The sequence below is a fragment of the Galeopterus variegatus genome, unplaced genomic scaffold (assembly GCF_000696425.1).
Source record: "Galeopterus variegatus unplaced genomic scaffold, G_variegatus-3.0.2 Scaffold997, whole genome shotgun sequence".
In the NCBI taxonomy this organism is placed as follows: Eukaryota; Metazoa; Chordata; class Mammalia; order Dermoptera; family Cynocephalidae; genus Galeopterus; species Galeopterus variegatus.
In genome coordinates, this window is record NW_007727108.1 from 18113 (window position 1) to 40037 (window position 21925).

General features: G+C 38.3%; 1 protein-coding gene across 2 annotated transcripts; it reads right to left on the minus strand.

The window, feature by feature from the left end:
* Positions 1-602: 602 nt before the first annotated feature.
* On the minus strand, positions 603-21918 carry EIF3J (eukaryotic translation initiation factor 3, subunit J). Of its 2 annotated transcripts, XM_008574092.1 has the most exons (8): positions 21745-21918; positions 21555-21658; positions 12110-12164; positions 11487-11578; positions 6402-6516; positions 3768-3932; positions 2040-2113; positions 603-1681 (listed from the first exon to the last, which is right to left on the minus strand). In XM_008574092.1, the coding sequence occupies exons 1-8, from the start codon at positions 21785-21787 to the stop codon at positions 1550-1552; spliced, it is 780 nt and encodes a 259-aa protein (XP_008572314.1). In that variant the 5' UTR covers positions 21788-21918; the 3' UTR covers positions 603-1549. The 2 variants fall into 2 exon arrangements, with proteins under 2 accessions (XP_008572314.1, XP_008572315.1); XM_008574093.1 differs by lacking the exon at positions 3768-3932.
* Between the last annotated feature and the right edge of the window lie 7 nt (positions 21919-21925).

Sequence of the window (21925 nt, forward strand, 5' to 3'; positions counted from 1 at the left end):
ACTGCTAAGGAAATCTTAGCCCTTGTCTGCCTTAAAACAATCTTTATTTACTGTGGTTATTGCTATGTAGTCACTGCTTTCTGTTAATCTCTCAAAAATTGTTTAGATGGTTTTCCACTTAATAGTCTACAGAGCATTGATGTTCTTATTTCCTATATAAGAGAAATTAAAAATAATATTTTTTTGTTCTGCCCCTACTTCTGGTTGTGACAATTAAGAAAAAAAAGACTAACCACAAATTTGGTTAAATCACTTAGGAGAAGCTATATAATAACAAAGATCCCCCAGACTGTGCTTACAGCTGTAACCTAAATTATAGGCTCAGTTACTCCAAATAAATAGTTCTTCTAGGTACTCACTTAAGGCCTTAGTATCTAAACAACAAAATAAATTCCCCAAATAAATAAAAGGAGGAAGGCAGCCATACATTTTTGTTGCTCTGTGGTGACACTATCAAGGACCTGGCAAATCATTCATTTTTAATGCTATAACTATGTCAAGCATTTACTAAGCTTTAGTAAGTATATAGAGATCTCTATCCCAAGAGAGCTGTGTTCTATACTCTCCAAAAATATCTCTTGGGCAGTAACACAAAATTTAAGTCCTCACAATAGTGATTTTATTAAATTAGTTACTTTATAAAACATTGCAGATGTCATAATTGTTAACATAACAATTTACCAAACTGTAATTAACTGGTGCAGTTTGCTGAGCATGTTTTATAAAGGAAAGGAAATGCCAAAACCCTGTTAAAGTTGTTCCATTGCAGCCTAGGAGATTTGTTTCTCACACACTCAAATCAGGCAAATAAAAACAGGTAAAGAGTTTCCCTCCCCCATCTGAAGCACTCCATTAGTAGAAATAGTCTGATAAATAAAAACTAGACAGTCTATGCACTCCAGAGATTCCACAACTTGTAATGCAGTAATGGAGTGATTTAACTTCTTCAACTTCGCAGTTGGAGAGTTTTGGTCATTTAATTTTTGAGTATCAAACCTAGTGCTTTTCAGCTGCAGTATCTTCACTCTGAGATAAGCAGTCTTCTTCACAATGTATTTTTTAATATCCTCACACTCAATTTTAAGACAAAGCAATTTTAATACTAGGTGCACACCACATGCCCCTGCTGCAAACTGCTTTTCTTGACAAGTTATGAAGTAGTTCAAGGAGGTATGGTTAAGGCTGTATTACTGAATGGTGCTGGTAAATACTACACAATTTTTTGTCATGTTGCAACCTTTGTTTCCAATTTAATGACTGCTGCTGTGGAATCAGATAGCAACAATGACAACATTATTAGGCTTTTTCTTTTTTTTTTTTAACTATGATTTAGTAGCAACTGAGGTTCCCGATTTTAACCCCTTGGCAGCAAGATCCAAGTTCCCTCATTTGCACGTTAGCACCTAAGTGTCAAGGGGTTAAATAACCAGCACAAAAGATACTGCACTTCTGATTGTAGCATTTGGCAGAACTGAAAGGAAAGGAAGTTGTGCTACATGTTGAAGGGATTGTGGGCAACAGAAAGAAGACACCAAAAGAAGATAAAATGTCACATGAAGTCTTCATAGTCTTGTACATATCCTCCATCATAACCACCATAATCTGCCAGATCGTCTTTCATGGTGGCCTTTAATCCCCCTCCAGGAACCACACCTTTCTTCTTCTTTTTGGCTTTGCTTTGCTATAGATGAAAGAGAGTTAATTCATGAGACTTTATCTGCTGTGGGCATCTTATCTGGTCCAGCAACCCTCATAGAGACACCAAAGCCCCTGATCCCAGAAAAAATGTAGTTCTCTAAGGGAGATCCCAAGCCTAACCTACAGCAATTTCTATTAACTCAGAAAAGAGGAACGTGAACGTGTCTATAAACAAAGGGACAGTAATAGCACCCACACTCTATTCCAACTTAAATGGTATTGGTGAACTGCTTGACTTTTAAGTTCCTTAGGATAGGCTCCTACTACATTTGTTGAGAATATTCTGCCTACAACCCCCCATCCTGATGTAATACATATTTCCCTGCACAGCTTGCTCTTACCTTTTCTTGCTTCTGTTTTTCACTGCAAAGCACAGTCAATGAATTGGTAATCTTTTTCAAGTCATCAATTTCCACTAAAAAAAAAGTCATACCACTAAACTTTAATTTTTAAACATTTTGAAAAATAAGTAAAAGCAAAATATACATCTTTCCAAAAGTATTTTATGAGAAATCTAATTTGTCCATCATTAAACTTCAGTAACTTTGAAATGACTATGAATTTTCCTTTTTAAGACATAGGTGGTAAAGAATCATTCAGTCTATGACTAAGCTCACAAATAAGAACTCACTAAAAAAATGGTAAACTCAGCAACAAAAATTTAGCTTTATAATGACCTGTAATCACCAACACACCATTGCTACACCAAATAGAAACTAAGTATCTTTAGAGCTCATATAAAGATCTTTCCTTATTACAAAGTCTAAGCACACAGAGGAGGATAACCATGCCCTTCCATAACACATCCTTGATGCTCAGTGTGGAACAGGTGAACAAACATTGAATGACGAATCCCCTACCCCATGATGTCTCCATTTTCTAGCACAGGAACTAGAATAAAAACAGTGACTATCTCACTGTCCTGCCAAGAGAAAGGTCTGTTTAGTGGACAACATATCCTCCCATTCTTATAAAAATATGGAGCTGGAAAGAGACACCAGTTTTGGGCCGGCCCAGTGGCACACTGCTACAGTGCACTGCTACAGTGCGCCGCTTGGGAGCGCGGCGGCGCTCCCGCCGAGGGTTTGGATCCCACATACAGACCGGCCGCTCAGTGGCTGAGCGAGGTGCGGGCGCAACACCGAGGGTTGCGCTCCCGTTGCCGGTCCGCGACACTGAGGGTTGCGATCCGTTGCCGGTCACGAAAAAAGACAAAAAGGAAAAAAAGAGACACCAGTTTTTAGTTATCAGAAAGTGTTCAGTTTTTTGGACTGGCCTGTGGCTCACTCGGGAGAGTGTGGTGCTGACAACACCAAGTCAAGGGTTAAGATCCCCTTACCGGTCATCTTTAAAAAAAAAAAAAAAGTGTTCAGTTTTGGTTAGAAAGCACCTCCAAATACAGGAAAATAGTACATGCAGAATAAAATACCAGCTCTGGGTATATCACTGATCAAATTTAGAATCCTCCAGCTTAGTGATAATTTCTCAGAGAAAACCCAATTTAAAATTCACTGTGTAGGATTCCTTTTTCACACTCTTAAAAACAGCAAATACCAGCAAAACCAGTCCCTTCCATATTAGTGCTACACCACCCATGGTTGTCACTCCCCTGAAATGTATGACTCCTCTCAGGGTGTGACACCACAGCCATGGACCCAGAGAATAGGTGCCAGCTGTACTGAACAGCTTACACCTTGTCTCAGGCTTTCTAATTTTAAAATAAACAGTCACTGAAATCTCACTCCACTCTAAAATCCTATAAGCCCAGAGATCACTTCCCTCAAAATTCACTTTCTAGCCCCTTTCAAGGGATAATTAGATAAAAAATATAAGCCAGTGTTTTACTGGCTACCTTGCTGACAAGCCCAGATGTTTCTTTGGGAAGCCACTATAAAACAATTAAGAAGGCAGCCTCCCCTACAAAAAAACCCAAAACTTAAACTTTTATATTTGCAGAACAACATTCCCAAGGTAATTGCTAAAGAGCAAAAACCAACCAACCTCCATCCTCCTGAGTATGGTGTCCTTATTGAAATCTACCCAAGGGACTAGAGATTAGAATTACTTACATGAAATACACACATCTCGAACTAAGGCTTCCAAAAAACTGGCATAATATAGTGACTTTTCATACTGCGTAATTTTATCTTTTAGTAACCTTCCAAACTCTGTGAAGTCATCTCTTGAAGATGGGTTCATGGCATCTATTCCAAAAACTGAATTATTATTAACACCTGTTGGAGAAAAGCAGCACTGAAAATATCAGGAAGTTTTTTTTTTTTTTTTTTTAATTTTATAAACCGAGTAGCTATCTGAAAAACCCTGTTATTTCACTCTATAGCAAAGATTCTTAACCTGGATCCACTGGAGTCCTTGGACAGAATTCAGGGGGTCTGTGAATTTGAACGAGAAAAAAAAATTACATGTTTATTTTTACTAACCTCTAATTTAGCATTTCCTTCCATTTTTATTAAAGGCAACAAATCACATATTAGCAAAACCTGACTTGCCAATAGGACCACAAATACTTTCATATAACATTACAGTTGTTGCAGATATCTTGCCATTGTTCAGTCATCATTACTTTCAAGTTACATTACTTATTAGACCTGCCAATAGATCTTATTTAATTTAATGCATTAATAAAGAAGCACATAATTCTGTACCACAAATGTTATTTTAGTATTTTGATACCTATTTCAATATAATAGATTTCCTTTGTAAATAAAATCCTATGTATTTTATTCATTTAAAAACAATATATTAAGGCCCATAGGCTTCATCATCTGCCAAAGGAGTCCATGGCACAAAAGGGATGCTCTTAAAGGGTTTGTCCAAGAACAGCCCACAGTAAAGTGGGGAGAGAGGGAAAAAAACACAGGAAACAAAGATGGATCCTGTGAAAGTATCCAGCTAACTCCAGGAACTAAAAGCAGGGGTAAACCATGTGTTAAACCCCAGTAGAAAAATTAATTTGGCCTAAAAGAGTTCTTCTAGGTTAAGAGACAAGTATGCTTCTGTATCCTCAGTGTCAAATAAATTATTTGTTAACAGTATCATGTATTCAGTATTTTAGTATGAGAAACACAACAGTAAAATCCTATTAACCAAACAATGACTGTATAAATGCATAATGTTTTCACCTTTTAATCTGTAACTGATGTCCCATCCTAGGCTTTATGCACATGGCATAAACCCACCCTTTTTTTTAAAACCACTTCATGGTAAAAACACACCTCTTTAATAAACAAATGGGTAGTTTTTAACCATCCCATAAAGACATGTAATAATAGCCAAGTGCTCTCTATAATTAGATGAGTGCTATTTAGATCTGCCAAACATACTCTGGTGCACAGGGACATCCACAGCCACCCCTGAGACTGCTAGAGACCCACCCACTACAAGATAAGGTCATACTTCGCTAAGGAACAATCACTACAGTCAGCCTGCTTGATCCATTTTAGAGAAGAGGAAGGGTGGGGGAAAAATCAGAATAACTAGATTCTTCTAGGCTATACAGTTCAATTTCAAAGTAATTCAATGTTTCAACATGATCTACTCTGAAAAGTACTCAATTGGTAACAACAACAAACTTGGTTAAATGAAGTAAGGGGGTTAACCATTTATCTGGCTGTGTCTTTTACTCTACCCTCTATGCCATGTAACTCACCCCTGAGAACACTATGAATTTATCTGTTTACAGGATCCTGCACATTTATTTCATGCACTAACCAGAGCTGCAGGTACAGCACCCAGAAATAGAGGCCCTCTAAAGATAGGGCTTGGTGAGGGCAAAGAAGGATCTCAGAAAGAAACAACCCCGAGCACAAGAAGGCATAGTCAAAGCTGAATGCTGCACCTGGACCAGCATCCTACTATCTAAGTCTTATCTGGACTGAAGAAAACAGGACAGCCCTATAGTCAGTTCAAAATTTAAATTTCAAAGCTACAGACCTCACATTTCATCCAGCTGATAAATATATTCTAGGCAGCAGTGTACCTTATTTGGGTCCAGTGACTTTTGATCTTAATCTTTTACTTGATACTCAAAACAATTATTCAAAAATCTGAACATGTATCTTACTCTACCTTCTCAAGTAATGAAATCTCAAATATACAGAGATTAAAAACTGCTTTCTAGGGGCCGGCCCGGTGGCGCACTGCTATAGTGCGCCACTTGGGAAGTGTGGCGGCGCTCCCGCCGAGGGTTCGGATCCCACATACAGACCGGTTCCCGCTCACTGGCTGAGCGAGGCGCGGGAGCAACACCGAGGGCTGCGATCCCGTTGCCAGACATGGAAAAAGACAAAAAAAAAAACAAAACTGCTTTCTAACATCTAAATAAGCCAGTATCGTGTTTCTTTTTTACAGGGGAGATGTTTTCTGGACTTCCCTAACTAATAAGCTTTCTGGAGCTTTCACCTGGAATAGTTCAATATTGCAATGCAATTGCACCCCCCATCTTTTTTTTTTTTTTCCTTTTTTTTTACTGACCGGTAAAGGGGATCGCAACCCTCGTCACGCCCGTACCGGGGACCAGCAATGGGATCGCAATCCTCGGTGTTGCGCCCACACCACACTCAACCAGTGAGTGGGAACCGGTCTCCACATGGGATCCGAACCCTCGGTGGGAGCGCTGCTGCGCTCCCAAGCGGCGCACTCTCCAGTGCGCCACCAGGCCGGCCCTGCACCCCCCATCTTACCAAAAGTTTCCTTTGCTAATTCAAGGTCTGACTCTTCCTGTAATTTCTTTAGCCGCAGTTTATCTGCTAATTGTTCTTCTGGTGTTAGCACTTTAGGTTCTTCAGGTTCTTCTAACTAAAATGAGACAGAAAAGAAGTTTTAAAAGAGCTTGGATTATGATGGAACCAGTAAATTTCTGTACTGTATGTATGAATTTTTTTCTTTTTTAGGCAGCTGGCCAGTATGGGGATCTGAACCCTTGACCTTGGTGTCATTATAACACCACTCTCTAACCAACTGACCTAACCGACCAGCCTGTATTGTATGAATTTTTTTTTAAAAGCACATATACCTATAAATAATAGCAAACACTTATAAAAGTGATTACTGTATTTCAGGCACTCTAAACACTGTAGATAATCTTATCCCAATTTTACAAATAAAAAATATAGACCCAGAGAGGTTAAACAACCTGCCCACAATAACAGGTGTAGTTGGTAATGTGACAGAGCTGAGACTTGAACGCAGGAAAACTGGAGTTATTTCTAAAGTTCTTCACAAATAAGGAATTAAGACTGTGGGCAAGATGAAAATGGCACTCTCATATACTGCTACAAAGACCATATTGGAACAACCTTTTCAGGGCAACTTCATAATATGTATCAAGTCCTAAAATATTTTTATATGCTTTAATCAAGTAATTCCACTTTTAGGTATTTATATTAAGAAACTTAACATAGACACAAATATTTAAGCACAAGGATATCCATTGGAGTATTATTAGAGACAACCTAAATGTCCAACAGCAGAATGGTTAAATGAAGTATGACACATCCATATGACAATACTATGTAGACATTAAGAAACAGGTTTTTAAAAAACTAGAAAAACATTTTCCCTTATCTTTTTATATTACATTGCACAATTATAAAAGTAATTATTTAAAAGAATTTAAAACACAATAGTAGAAGGTTCACTTGTTTACCAATCCCACTCCTCTGAGATGGTAGTTACCAGTTTAGTGTATCTTTTTTAGATACTGTGATAGAATTTTCTACAACAAATATGTATTAAGCTTACTATGAAAGAAAATCCTGATAATGTTTACTGGGGGGAAGAAGTGAAGAGAATTTATGTTCTTTACTGGTTATACATGCCTGTGCAGTTTGAAGATTTTGATTCAGAAATCTGCTTCTGAAATAAATTACATTTTATTTCTTATAGAGAAGATGAAATGAGAAAGAAAGGCTACTATGACAAAGTAAGAAATCTCAGAATACTTTCTAGAAAGAAAAAGGGAAATTTTTTGACTTAACTGTCTTAGTAGTCCTAGACATCATTATGTATTTCCTGCATCAAAACTGAGAATATTTTTACTCAATGCTTGGCCTAAGATGAACTGAATACACACAAAACTGGGTTTCTTCATGTTGGAAACTAATATCAAAATATAAAAACATAAGTATAATCCAAACTCAATGACCAAGAAAGGTCCAATCAATACAACTCCTTAGACTAATTTATAAAATTCTACTGCTTTTTCTAACCATAGAATCACACATACATATTTTTAGATATACAAATACATCAATTATTAAAAACCATTCAAAATGTTCCTGACTTGGGGGAAACAAGCACTTTTTGTTGGTAAATGCAAATCTGGACAGCCCTACATGCAAGGCAATTTGAAAACATTTATCAAGACTACAAAGGTGATTTACCCTTTACCCAGCAATCCCATGTTTGGGTATTTATCTTACAAATATGGATACACACCTTAGGAATGACATACAGGTATGGTTATTCACTGAAGTACTGTTTATCAAGAAAAGGACTGAGAAGAAAATCCAACTGTCCATCAATGGGGAACTGGTGAAATAAATCTTGGTACATCTAGGTATGGAATATTATTATATAGCTAACTCCCCCCGCCCCCCCACCAAAGAAAAGAATGAGGAGGAATAAATCAGAAACTAATGAAAATGGTTTCTTACAGGTGGTGCTAGGGAACAGGGTAGAGGATAGGAATGGCTGTTTGAGACCTTTTGTCCCCCACAACTTTATTAAGGAAAAATAGAAACTATATATTTATAGTATATAATGTAATGTTTGATACATGTATACAGTGTGAAATGATTAAATCAAGTAATTAACATATCCATCATCTCATTTTTTTGTGTGCGTTGAGAACATTTAAGATCTTTTCTCTCAGCAATTGATACTTTTCTGAGTATACTATTTTTATATAGTTTTGATTTCTGAACATTTTTCATGTTTAAAAAAAGTTAAATACAAAAGAAAAAAACTCAAACTGAAAACAAGCTGAAATAAATGACTAAAATGTATATCAAACTAGACATAAAATGACAGGGAAAATAAAATATTCAGGGCCAGGCCCATGGCGCACTAGGGAGAGTACGGCGCTGGGAGTGCAGCAGCGCTCCCGCCGCAGGTTCAGATCCTATATAGGGATGACCAGTGTGCTCACTGGCTGAGCGCGGTGCGGCCGGTCTCAAAAAGGACAAAAAAAAAAAAGAAAAGAAAATATTCAAATGATTTTAAAACCTAGGACTTGATTATACATCCTTAGTAGGATATATTCTAAGTCCAAAAAGAACTGCAAGGAAATCCTAAACTTCATTCAGTAGTTTTACATTTTTAGTAGTAATATTGGTACTGTGAAAAAAAGTAAACAATTATGTTAACATTATTAGAAACCAGGATATTCAGTATAAGAGAAAATATTTTATGACCTAACAATTACACACACACACACACACACAGTTGTTTACTTCCTAGCTTTGTCCATGAAAAGGGGTCTTGAAGGCAAGGCCACCCCAGAAATACTAAAAACAAAACAAAACGAAACCTTAAAATAGTGGCTGATTGCAGGCCTGAGGAAAAGAGTTTACAAGGTAGCATGTACTGTGCCCAGAACAAGGAAGCTTTCAAAAACTAATTGGGTTCTGTCAAACAGATGAATATAGGAATCTGTTTAAAGGGACTCCTACTGGCCAAAGTTGGGACAATCTGACCAAAAAAACAATCACTGTATCTGAGTAAAACACATAAATTTATAAAAACTTGTAAGTCCATAAATTTGCTCAAAAAAGAAAAACCTTAATTTTTCACCACCTGAAGTTATTATAACCTCTTCTTACTCTGAAAATCAGTAATTCAAGAATTTAGCTTAAGAATTAAGCTTTTACTCTGCCTTTCCAGAACAAACCGTATTCAAAGTAACCAAACAGCAAAAATAAGAAAAAAGAGCTAGCCAATAAACAGAAGTCAGAGAATAAGAAACATCACCATTCTGCAATTCCTAATAAAATAAATAGGCAATGATCATCAACGATACTAAAACTATTGGGTAAGAAGTTGATGTGCAACTGTATTACTTGCAAGAGGAAAAACATTAATTTTATAACAGAAGATCAGGCTGTCACCACCTTAACCCAGTGATTAATTTTAGCATGATTAACAATAGGACAGACATTAGATGACTCGTGATGTGATGTGATACAATATGAAACACACAGCATTACTTCTAAAGTAGTCAAGCCAAAAATGCTTAACCTGAATCTAATCAAACTTTTAGACTTAAATGTCAAGTTACGGGAAATTGCAACTATGAGGAAGCAATCAGAAAAATCTAGAAGGTGGGATGTTCTACAATACAAGTAGCCTGGTCTACTGAACAAGTCAATGACAGGGGGAGGGGAGGGGAAAAAATATAAAATAAGATGTTTAGATAATAAGGATGAGGGGAGGGGAGACTCACTCTAGGAGACTTAGGATACATTAACAAACAAATGCAATGCATGGTCCTTGTTTGAACAAACCACAAGTAAAAGATATTTTGGGACAACTAGAAAAATGCATATAAACAGAATATTAGATTATGTTAAAAAATTATTGTTCGTTTATTGGGTGTGATAATGCTATTGTAATCATGTGAGAAAAATCCTTACTTTTTCAGAGATGCATAATGAAGTATTTAAAGGTAAAATGCATAATGTTATTTACTTGATTATATTTTAGCAAAATAAGAATAGATGAAGCAAATATGACAAAACATTAACAACTCATTTAGGTGATATGTATTATTCATTATGCTATTTTCTCACTTTTATGCTTGAAAATTTTCTTAATTAAAAAGTCAAGAAATAAGAAAGCTTTCTGTGACCTGATATGGAAAGATCTCTATGATATATTAAATAAAAAGCAAGGTGGAAACTGTGTGTAAGGAAGAGGAGGAATAAGATATATATATAGTTATATCCAAATACATAAAGGACACCTTGAGAACATAAGAAGCCAATATTTACTTGCAGGATGGAGAGAGAGGGGCAGGATAAATGAATAGTGGGTTGGAAATACTTTTTAATATTGTTTTGATTTTTGAACAATGTAAACATATTTTCTATTCAAAAAGCAAATAAATTAATGTAATATTCCTGATCCTGTTCCAAATAATCAAGAACAAAAACATTTTTATAGTACATGGCACAGGTATGGACACTTTTTGTATTTCACTCAATATGTACACTGCAGATAAAGACTAATGACTAGAAAAAACTGGAGGCACTGGCAAAAATCATTGACTGGTCACTGTGCAATCATGACTGTTCCTGAATGTCTGTGAAAACTTAAAACGCATTATAAAACATAAAGCTTCTGGGTTCTGTTTCTGCAAAAACCACAAATCAATGTGTTTGGGATTCACCTATCTTATGGTATGCATTTACAGTCTTTACAGAGCCCTACAAATTGCTATGTAATATCTGCAGCCTGTTAGACACTGTACCATTATTGATGTAAGAATTCTATATTTTAGGGCCGGCCCAGTGGCACACTGCTTCAGTGCGCCGCTTGGGAGTGCGGCGGCGCTCCCGCCGAGGGTTCGGATCCCACATACAGACCAGTTCCCGCTCACTGGCTGAGCGAGATGCGGGCGCAACACCGAGGGTTGCGATCCCGTTGCCGGTCCCGGTCCGGTACGGACGCGACACTGAGGGTTGCGATCCGTTGCCAGACACGAAAAAAGACAAAAAAAAAAAGGGAAAAAAAAGAATTCTATATTTTAGAAAATGAATAGTACTTACCCTCTTTTTAATTTCTTCTTGCCTTTTCTTCTGTTGCCGTTCTTTCTCTTTTATCTTCTCTACTATTTTTTTCTTTTCTGAAATTTTTACTTCTGAAAAGTAAAAAAATATTTTATTCATAGTTACAGTGAATATTCTCCAGTTTACAGATGAGATGGACATGACACTTACATACTTTAAGAGACCACACTTATGTACTTTAAGAGACCAAACCTTTCCCAGCTTCATTTACATATGGTGATTTCCTGGCAAATAAGAATGGGAAAGTTCTGGGACTCTTCCTTCTCTCTAATCTGACCCTTATTATTTAAACATGTTTTATATTTCCCTACCATCCTTTAGGCAGATCTGAGATCATTCAACAATAATGCCGCACCTGCTACTTTCTCCTCCTAATAATACCCAGCACTCAAACAGAAAAACAGCAGGTATCTAATCTGATTATGTTTTGAGGGGATAGAGAAGAGATGTAGGGAGAAGAGAATTAAGTGGGAATGGAAGGATGCTTAGTTTCTAAATACCAAAAATTTCAATTTTGTGAGCATTTTGTTATTTTTCTTAACATAAGCACCAAATGCTCACGAAGACATAAAACCAAAAATGGAGGAGCCCCAGTGGCTCACCTGGTTTTACTTCTGCTTCCTCTTTTTTTTCGTCATCATCGTCATCCCAGTTATCCTAAAGAAAAGGACCTCCATTAATAATTCTTGCACGTTTGCTTTTCCATGTGAACTTTATTATCAACTATCTAACTTGATACAAACAAGTCTGTTGGTAATTTTTGGATACCGCATTTAATTTATACATTAATGTAGGGAGAACTGATATCTTTATGATGCTGAGCCACCCTAGCCAAGAACAAGAGCTATCTTTCCATTTGTTCAAGTCTGCTTTTATACCTTTCGGAGAGGTGTTTTAGTTTCCCTCTTAGAGTTTTGCATGGTTCTCTATAGGTTTATTCCTAAGTATTTAATCTATATTGCTATTGTGAATAGAATTAAGAACTATTATTGTCCCCTAAATGGTTACTATTTGTGTATAGAAAAGCTTTTGTTTTTGTATGTTAATTTTATATCCTGTTACCTTACTGAATTCATTTATCACATAAGCTAGATTTATCACTGATTCTCTAGGGTTTTCCAGGTATACTACCATATCATCTGCAAACAAATGATAGCTTTTCTTCTTTACCAATTCTTACCATTCATAATTGATTTCTCTTACCTAATTGCACTGGCTAAGCCTCTAGTTCAATGGTGAACAGCAGCAGAGATAGTGGGCTTCCTTGCCTTGTTCCTCTTTTAATGGAAATGCTTCTAGTGTTTCCCCAAGAAGTGCTATGCACTCCACCAAATTTATGCAGTAAAATTTATCAATCTTTTCTTTTGTTGCCTCTGGATTTCAAGTCAGTTAGAAAGTCTTTTCTTACATCAAAAAATTCACCCACATTTTCTTCTAGAATGTGTAGGGTTTCATCATCTTTTCATTTAGTTTCCTGATCCATTTGGAGTTTTTTTTTTCTTGTGTAGGGTATGAAACATGGATCTAATTTTATTTTTTCCAGATGGCTAGCTGGTTGTCACAGCATCATTTATTAAAAAGTGCATCTTTGATCTTTGCCCTGGGACTTACCATATACTAAATTTTCATAGGTACTTGATCTATTTCTGGGATTTTTTTTTTTTTTTTTTTTGGGGTTTTTTTTTTTTTTTTGGGGTTTTTTTTTTTTTTTTGGGGTTTTTTTTTTTTTTTTGGGGTTTTTTTTTTTTTTTTGGGGTTTTTTTTTTTTTTTTGGGGTTTTTTTTTTTTTTTTGGGGTTTTTTTTTTTTTTTTGGGGTTTTTTTTTTTTTTTTGGGTTTTTTTTTTTTTTTTTTTTTTGGGGGGGGGGTGCAGCTGGCCAGTACAGAGATTGAACTCCATCTGGACTTTGGTATTATCAGCACCATGCTCTAACAAACTGAGCTAACTGGACAGGCCTACTTCTGGGCTTTCTATCTTATCCCACTGGTCTACTGTCTCTTCATGCACCAGAACCATACTGTTTTAATTACAGAGGCTTTCTGGTATGTTTTAATGTCTGCTAGGGCTAGTTGGAATGGAAGGATGCTTACCAGAAAACCCCTTTGTAGGTTTTCAGGTTTTTAAGTGTTTTCCTGGCCATTCTTACCTGTTTATTTTTCCATATGAACCTTTATATCAACTTATCTAACACCATAAAAAAGCTTATTCATTAGCAATTAAAATACAAGATAGCCAAGCCAAAACTAGTAGCCTCTCAAAGTGATTCACAGTTGTTTTAAATAAAAAATTGAGAAAACTTTATATTTCTTACTTTCCCAAATGTAAAAAGCATCCCAGACTCTAGCCAATGGTCCATTTATTTCAAGCAATATTCCATATGACACTACCCTGGCTAATGAATTAAATCTATATAACACTTAAGTCCAGTATTAAAGAGGAGTCGGGAGATAACATCTTCATCGATCCCATTCCCTAACTTGAGTGGGGCACTTTGAGATAGATTTATACTCTGTCTTTTCTATGCCTAGCTCAATTACTGAGCTAAAAATAAACCAATTATCACACACAATTTTCTAAAGACTCCACTGAATTTAGAAGGTTGAAGTTTATAGGGACAGACACATCCCTACACTTAAATAGGGATTTAATCCATAGGTAGCCATCGTCTCAACAACCACAGGCACACTATGATATGTCATTTGAAGATGAGCCACAGGATAGCAGGTGCAAAGCAGGAGGCCCTGACGCTACTGGAAGGAGGCAAAGGCTGACTAACGTGCCACAACTACATAACCAAGCGTCTGGTTTTATAACAAGACAGATCATAAATCTAAATCAGTCTTCGTATATAAACTCACCAAGCCTTGATTCCTAATAAAAAATTGTAAGTCCACCAAAGAAATTAAAAATCCAACATCCTATTAAGCCTTCCATGAGGTCTGCAAGCAGAGCCGGGGAGGAACTTTGTACAAAAGTAAATGTATTTTTATAATCATACTACCTTGGCAACTTAAGCCAGTTTTAACAGATTAAAAGCAAACCAGCTAGTCATTATTTGGATATCTAAGATATTAGAGTTAGAAATTAAACATCAAATGTTTATATTACCTCACTGGTTTGCATAAGTGTTTATATATACATCATAGTACAAAAGGAACCAGAGAGCTAAAAATAAAAGTTAACTACCAGGCATTTGTTATTATTGTTTTAATCTTCACAGAACATAGGATAGCTGGGTCTGTGAGCAATATACTACTTAGGCAGGGCTTCAGATAGGAGGATCATTTGCTTACTTCCAGCGGGTACATATTTACAACCCTTTAATAATAGTGATAATAATAATAACAATACACAGCATTTGCTGAGTGCTTACTTTGCAGCAGGTACTGTGCAACAGTGTGGTTAATCCTCACAATAGTCCTGTAAGTAAGGTGGTCTTATCTCCATTTTACAGATAAAGAAATCAAGGCCCAGACAAAACCGTCCCACAATCTCAGTGAAAAGCAATGACGGAACCTGTTCTGAACGGACAAAGTTCCTTTAAGTGTCATAGTAAACATGACTTCTTCCCTGAGTCCTGAAGTATAAAACAACTGTCTGGGAACTAAGTCCACTCCTCACCAAAATTCATACTTTCATTAGTTCTGGTACCTGTCTTGGGATCACAGGAAATCTCATCAAAGAGAAGGGTTATGGCACATACTAAGAAGATATGCTGAGCTACAGCTATATTGGTTACCCACCTTCAAACCTCAAATTGCTTGTGGTGGTTTTCTACTAACTTTAAGAAACTGGTCTAGAAGCCTCAGGTACTAAGAGGCCAAGAAGGGAGAAGTATGGCTGAAAATAAGTGGCTCCATCCCAATACTCCCAACAAAGAGAAACAGATGCATCAGAAGGGCAATTTGTTCAATGTTGATGCTCCTCAGTTTCCTTCCCTGCAAAACATCACCCCCACCCCACTCATATCACTGCTCTCTCAGTATCTCATTCACGTAAACTGTATGCCCAACAGGGAGAAACCCTGTTCTGGTTTCTCCATCAAAACATAAACCTTATCCCAGACACCCATCAATGCAGATATAATATGGCTACCTAGAAGTTCTCCACTCCATCACAGAATGATGTTAGTAGCAAAAAGAATGGTTCCTATCAACAAGTCCTAGAAAGAGCCATGACACCTGCTCCTCAGTTCATAAAATGACCATGAAAGGCAAGCGTTGTGTCACCCCAAAGTGCTCACAACAAGTCTCCCCTGAAGTTAATACCAAACCAACAACAAGATCCTAAAGAAGGGAACTTTATGGTAAAGTCAAAAAGAGACTGGTTACACCTCCAAACAGATATGATCCCACAGAAGGCCAGATAGCTTTTCCCAGGAACTTAAAAGAGTTTTTGTTTCCTTGGTTATAAAATAACAGGTGCCCAAAAAGTAAATGTAAGGTAGAATGTTGGCCACACTGCTTCAGAAAACTCTGCTCAATTTTCTGTAAACACTAGGGTTTTGTAAATGCTGGCAACAAATTCAGATAAAATGCAAAAAGGGTTCCTAGGGAAACATAAAATTAACACTTTAAATAGGGAGTAAGTCTATAACTCACTTCAAAGAGCCCTAAATGGTTATTTGGTTCAAGAGACTATCTATCAATATCCAATTAAATCCCTTACCCAATTATTTTTGGTAGCCAATAAATCTTCCAACTATAATATCCAATTTATCTCCAAAAGAATCTCCTTAAATAGTTAGCTTCCTTCGAATAGAGGTTGTTTTATAAAATACTTTATCTATATTCTTGCCCTGCAGATACACACCCAACGTCATTTGATCCATTTCTCTGAAAGAGATGGCTGCTTTTCAAGTTTAAAATCTGCTTTCCAATTGAACGTGACTATGTATTAAAAACAAAACAGAAAAATTTTAAAGCCCAGCTTTCTTTTTACTTCTAACAATGTGTCCACTAGTTGGCTGGTCTGTCACTTTTATAATATACAACTACAGAATGTCACATGCACTGAGAGAACACATTTAGGACTGAAAATGCTTTCCAACTTAAGCAAGATATATTTATAGATCACTTCAAAAGAGCAGTAAAATTCTTCTGGCCCACAGCAATAGCCCAGGAACTAACATATACTCGCTTCCCTTTTTTCTTTACATAATTTGGTTCAAATAAAATATAATCTCTTGCTGGAAAAAAAAGTCTTTTGGGGCCTTCCCGTGGCTCACTCGGGAGAGTGTGGTGCTGATAACACCAAGGCCCCGGGTTCGGATCCCATATAGGGATGGCCGGTTAGTTCACTGGCTGAGCGTGGTGCTGACAACACCGAGACAAGGGTTAAGATCCCCTTACCGGTCATCTTTAAAAAAAAAGAAAGAAAGAAAGAAAGAAAAGTCTTTTACTGGTGTTCTGTAAGCTGAGCGTGGTGCTGACAAAGCGTGGTGCTGACAACACCGAGACAAGGGTTAAGATCCCCTTACCGGTCATCTTTAAAAAAAAAGAAAGAAAGAAAGAAAGAAAAGTCTTTTACTGGTGTTCTGTAAGCTGTGAAGTTCTCCTCTGAGAGGCAATGAGATCTCAGGCAAGGCTAGACTTCCCAGCAAAGTTCAGTTTTTAAAAGAAGCCCAAATGCTCTTCCACCATCTCAGAACTATGCTGGTCTCTGAAAGCCAAGGTACCCGCCTTAGTAAATTCTACTTCATTAAATTCAATTTACTAAGTTTTTAACATCCTGCAATGGCTCAGCACTCAACTGAGTTCCATCTCAATGCCTACCTGTCTCAGACTTGGAAAGGTTATCAATCAATTCTACTTTAAACTCCTGGCTAAGCAGGATCAAGACACTGAACACTCAACAAGTGGCTTATTTATTCTTAATGGTCCAACACGACAAATACAGTAGGTATTTTTCATTAACAAACATATGTCCTAATTCAAAACCTGCTACTTTATAAAAATTGTTAGGAAGCAGAAACAGCGTGATTGGGATTTTCTTCAAAATAATCTGGTTGAGGGCTGGCCCGGTGGCGCTCCCACCGAGGGTTCGGATCCCACATACAGACCGGCCGCTCACTGGCTGAGCGAGGTGCGGGCGCAACACCAAGGGTTGCGATCCCGTTGCCGGTCCCGGTCCAGTACGGGTGCGACACTGAGGGTTGCGATCCGTTGCCGGTCACGAAAAAAGACAAAAAGGAAAAAAAAAAAAAATCTGGTTGAGGGCCAGCCCGTGGCTCACTTGGGAGAGTGTGGTGCTGATAACACCAAGGCCGCAGGTTCGAATCCCTATATAGAGATGGCTGGTTAGCTCACTTGGGAGAGCGTGGTGCTGACAACACCAAGTCAGGGCTAAGATCCCCTTACCAGTCATCTTTAAGAAAAATAAATAAAATAAATAAAAATTAAAAAATAATCTGGTTGAGGAAAGAAAGGAGTAAGTGGGGACACAGAGGAAATAAATTGAACATGAGTTTATTAACTTTTCTTTCTACTTCTGTATGTGTAGAATTTTTCATAAAAAGTTACACATACACATACACTCTGTCTCTCTGCAAGATACCCATTTTCTAGCAAAACACCCATCTTCTGAGTATTATTTACCAATAATCTTATATTTCTCTAAAATACAGATCCTGTTCTTCAGAAGTGCTATTTCCAATGCTTAAAAAATGTCCTTACTCTAGTAGATTTAAACTATTAATTGAAATAGGATCCTAAAAGAAGGTGAAAGAGTAGGATGAGACAGGCAGTTTACAACTAAGTCAGTTCTGTAGGATCTCTTTTTAAGAAATCCCACAATACTGCCAAAGAAGCAGTATTATGCTTCTGAGTATTATACTGCCTGAGATGGTTGAACAAAGCTAGAAGTTTCCTCAAACTCTACGCCCTTTGAATTAATTTAACTTCTAACTTGTTCTACTGAAATGCTGGGAAACTAGTAAAATGGAGTGAACGTTGTGTTGTCCCTGTTTCCAATAAGTACACACTGCTTTCTCAGTCAACACATCCTACACACATCATTCCAGTCACATACACCAAGTCAAAAATTCTTCCCACTGCCTTTGTACAACATCAGGACAGAACAACATCAGATAAAATAAAGCCAGAGTGACAGGAAAGCATGCTCCCTAGTTCTCATCTTTTTAACTAGAAAAAGGCATAGACTTTTTTCCTCATGAATATTAACAACTCTACAGTTTCACTTAAGTCCACTTCTTCCACTGCCATGCAGCTGTTTGAAAAGTCAAGGACAGCAAAATACTAGGTCTACTGAAAGACAGTAAACTACTGTAGCAAAATTACTATAACAAAGACTTGAGTTTTCCTTTCATTTCCCAGAACATCATACATAACAGTAAGCCTATATTCTTAAAGGTTAAGCACTAGATGCTGACACAAACTGAAGAACTCATGCTGTTTCTACATACTTAGCTTTTGAGGACTTTCATTTTTTTTTCTAATTCACATATTATGCTATTTAAGGACTATGATTATTTGACCTCATGGAAACTAAGCCTTGTTTGCATCTCCTCACAAAAAGATTAAGTAGTAAAACATCAGAATTTAGAAATTTAGTTACACGATTCACTATAGATTGGTAACGTCTGAGCACGCAAAAACTTGCTTGATAACTATGGTCACTCCATTCAAAACACAAAATCCACTTTATACAGATACTGTGGAGAACACTTACATTTCCTTCTGGCCTTAGGAAGTCATAAAATTGGCACAAAATAAACTGCAGATACTAGATCTAAATAGCTTAAACATATTTTCCATTAGCCCCCCCAAATTAAGACTACAACATGAAGTGAGAGAGAATTAACACTTACTGAGTACCTTCCAAGTGCTAGGCAACCTTGCTTAGTATTTGATATATTATCTTATTTAAAACACAAAATAACCATATGAGGTAGGTCCTATGATGATCATTTTACAGGTTGGAAACTATAACTTGTTTATGACCACAAACCTAGGAATGTCAAGGCAACAATATAAACCCAGGTCTTTCTCATTCCAAAACCAAGGAATCAAACTACTCCATGGATACCGTATCTTGGGAATCTTGGAGAAACCCAACAGAATTAACAGAATTAAATCAACATTTCAACACAGAAATATAATGTACAAGTTCAGCTTCCCAGCTCCAAGTTCAACTTCTAAGTTTACGTACGAGAAATAGGTTATTTATATAAAAGAAATTCTGCACTGAAAGAGTGAATGGACACGATGATCTTTATGGTCCCTTACAACTTATAAATCTCCAAAATTAGTTGAGTGATCATGGTTATATTCACCAGGATTGACACCATTTAGATTCCATAGTCCCAAGCAGGCTACTTCATGACATCAGTCCAGACCACTCCACTTAAACTTCATTTTCTGAGACTTCTTTCCTGATTTCTCTAATGTTTTCTTTACATTTGTTAACTTACTCCCAATTTTCATAACAGATGTCTTAACTGCCACTTCCAGTATGCACAGAAAAAGTGAAAGGGCAAATCTGAACTCATGGCTCAAAACTGAAAATCTGCTACAATGTAGGTAGTAACTAAAGTCTTGTAATGATGCTGATAATACAACCCATTCGCATGTCTGCACAACATGTAAATGAAGCATCTAAGTATCTTCAGTCAGTAATAGTATTACCCATTTATCAACTCCAATGTGTGCAATCAAATCATCCCCTGCACCTCAGGCTGTTCGATAAATTGGATATCCAATTCATCAGACTCAGGAGAAAAGGGGAAAATTCAAACAGCACTGTTAAGTTCATAAGTGATTATCTAGCTTAATATTTTCAACCCAAGCAAAAGAGTTCTCAGTTTGTTTTGAAGGGTGTAAGTGAGGAAAGTAAAACATTCACTAAATTAAAACCACGAAAAACCATTTTACATTTCATACAACACTTTATCTGCACAAATATAACAAGATTATGACAACTTTGCTAATAAGAGTCGTAACATTCTGGACTTGATACTTTTGTAGTTACTTTTTAAAAAACACGCAGAAGTCAATGTCATCTAAAGCCATATGATGAGCCCCTGGGGTTTTTCAAAAACAAACGACGAAAGTAAACATGGTCCACACGGCAAAGGGGGAAAAAAAAGACATTAGTCCCCTGTCTACTACAACTACCAAATCTTCAATATTTCTTTAGGCGTTGTTCGTGTGTAAATGAATAACTCTGTCAACTCTCCATTTTTCAGGTCGCTATGTGGACTACCCAGGTTTCTGTCCACTAACTGCTGGCTGTCTCAGTGCTCAGTTCATCCTTTTTACCACAGGATGGGGAAGGGAGAGCTAAAAGCTACTTCACTCTACGGATTGTCTCTTGTGGAAAAAAGGGTTGAAATATTTCACTCATCTAACCGTTCGAACAAACTATAAATAGGCCTTCGGGGTCCCAAATGAGTTACTGGCCCTGAGCAGACCTGAGCTCCAAAGGCAGGAGGGTTTCAAAGCTTTCCATATGGGATAAGCTATGGAGCTCAATTCCCAACTTCCTAGCCACATTCCAGCGAGAGGCTCCGGACAGCAAGGCTTGCACGTGGGCCAGTCCAGCTACTGCTGTCACCTCTCGTCGTCAGTTGGCGGGTGGGATCGAGGCCAGAGCGCGGACCCTCAAAGCAGTGCTGGGGTCCGGGCCGCCGCCGCCCTCGGCGAGGGAGTCCGGGAGGCCACGCTGCTCGTCTCGGGCCCACATGGCCGGCGAGCAGAGGGGAAGGGGGCACCGCCGGGTCCCACGCTCGCGCTTGGACCCACAGCCCGCAGGCCCGGGCGGCGCCCGTGGGCCAGGAGTGCGTCCGCCCGCCCGCGATAGCGCCAGCCCGCTCCCGCGCTGCCCCGCGCCCCGACCCGCACCCACCTTGACGTCCTTCGTATAACTTCGTATAATGTATGCTATACGAAGTTATTACGGAGGGAGAGAGCTCGAGATAAATTTTGTATTATTTGAGCAGTGAACTCTGGCAACTCGACTGTCCGTAATAACTTCGTATAGCATACATTATACGAAGTTATACGACCCCGCCCCCCGACCCGCACCCACCTTGACGTCCTCGTCCTCGTCCTCGCCTTCCCAGCGGTCCCCGCCGGCGGTACCGCCACCCCCCACCTTCCGCACCGGGTCTTCCACTGAGAACGTGTCCGCGTCTACGGAAGAGAGCGAGTCGCGTTAGTGCCTGACTCGGCGTGGGGCCTGCGGCGGCCCGGGCCCTGCCCCCGGAACTTCTCCTCACCCCAGGAGTCTGAGTCCCCCGCCGCAGCCGCAGCCGCCGCCATCTCGAGCCGGGTGTGAGCGTGTGTGAAGGGGAGAGCTAGCAAGGAGTTAGCGCGGCGGAGGTGAGTCACTGGGTTTGCTCTCGTTGGCCGGCGCAGGGCAGGCTGGGACCGTGGCTGACTGAGCGCCGGGGCCAAGGC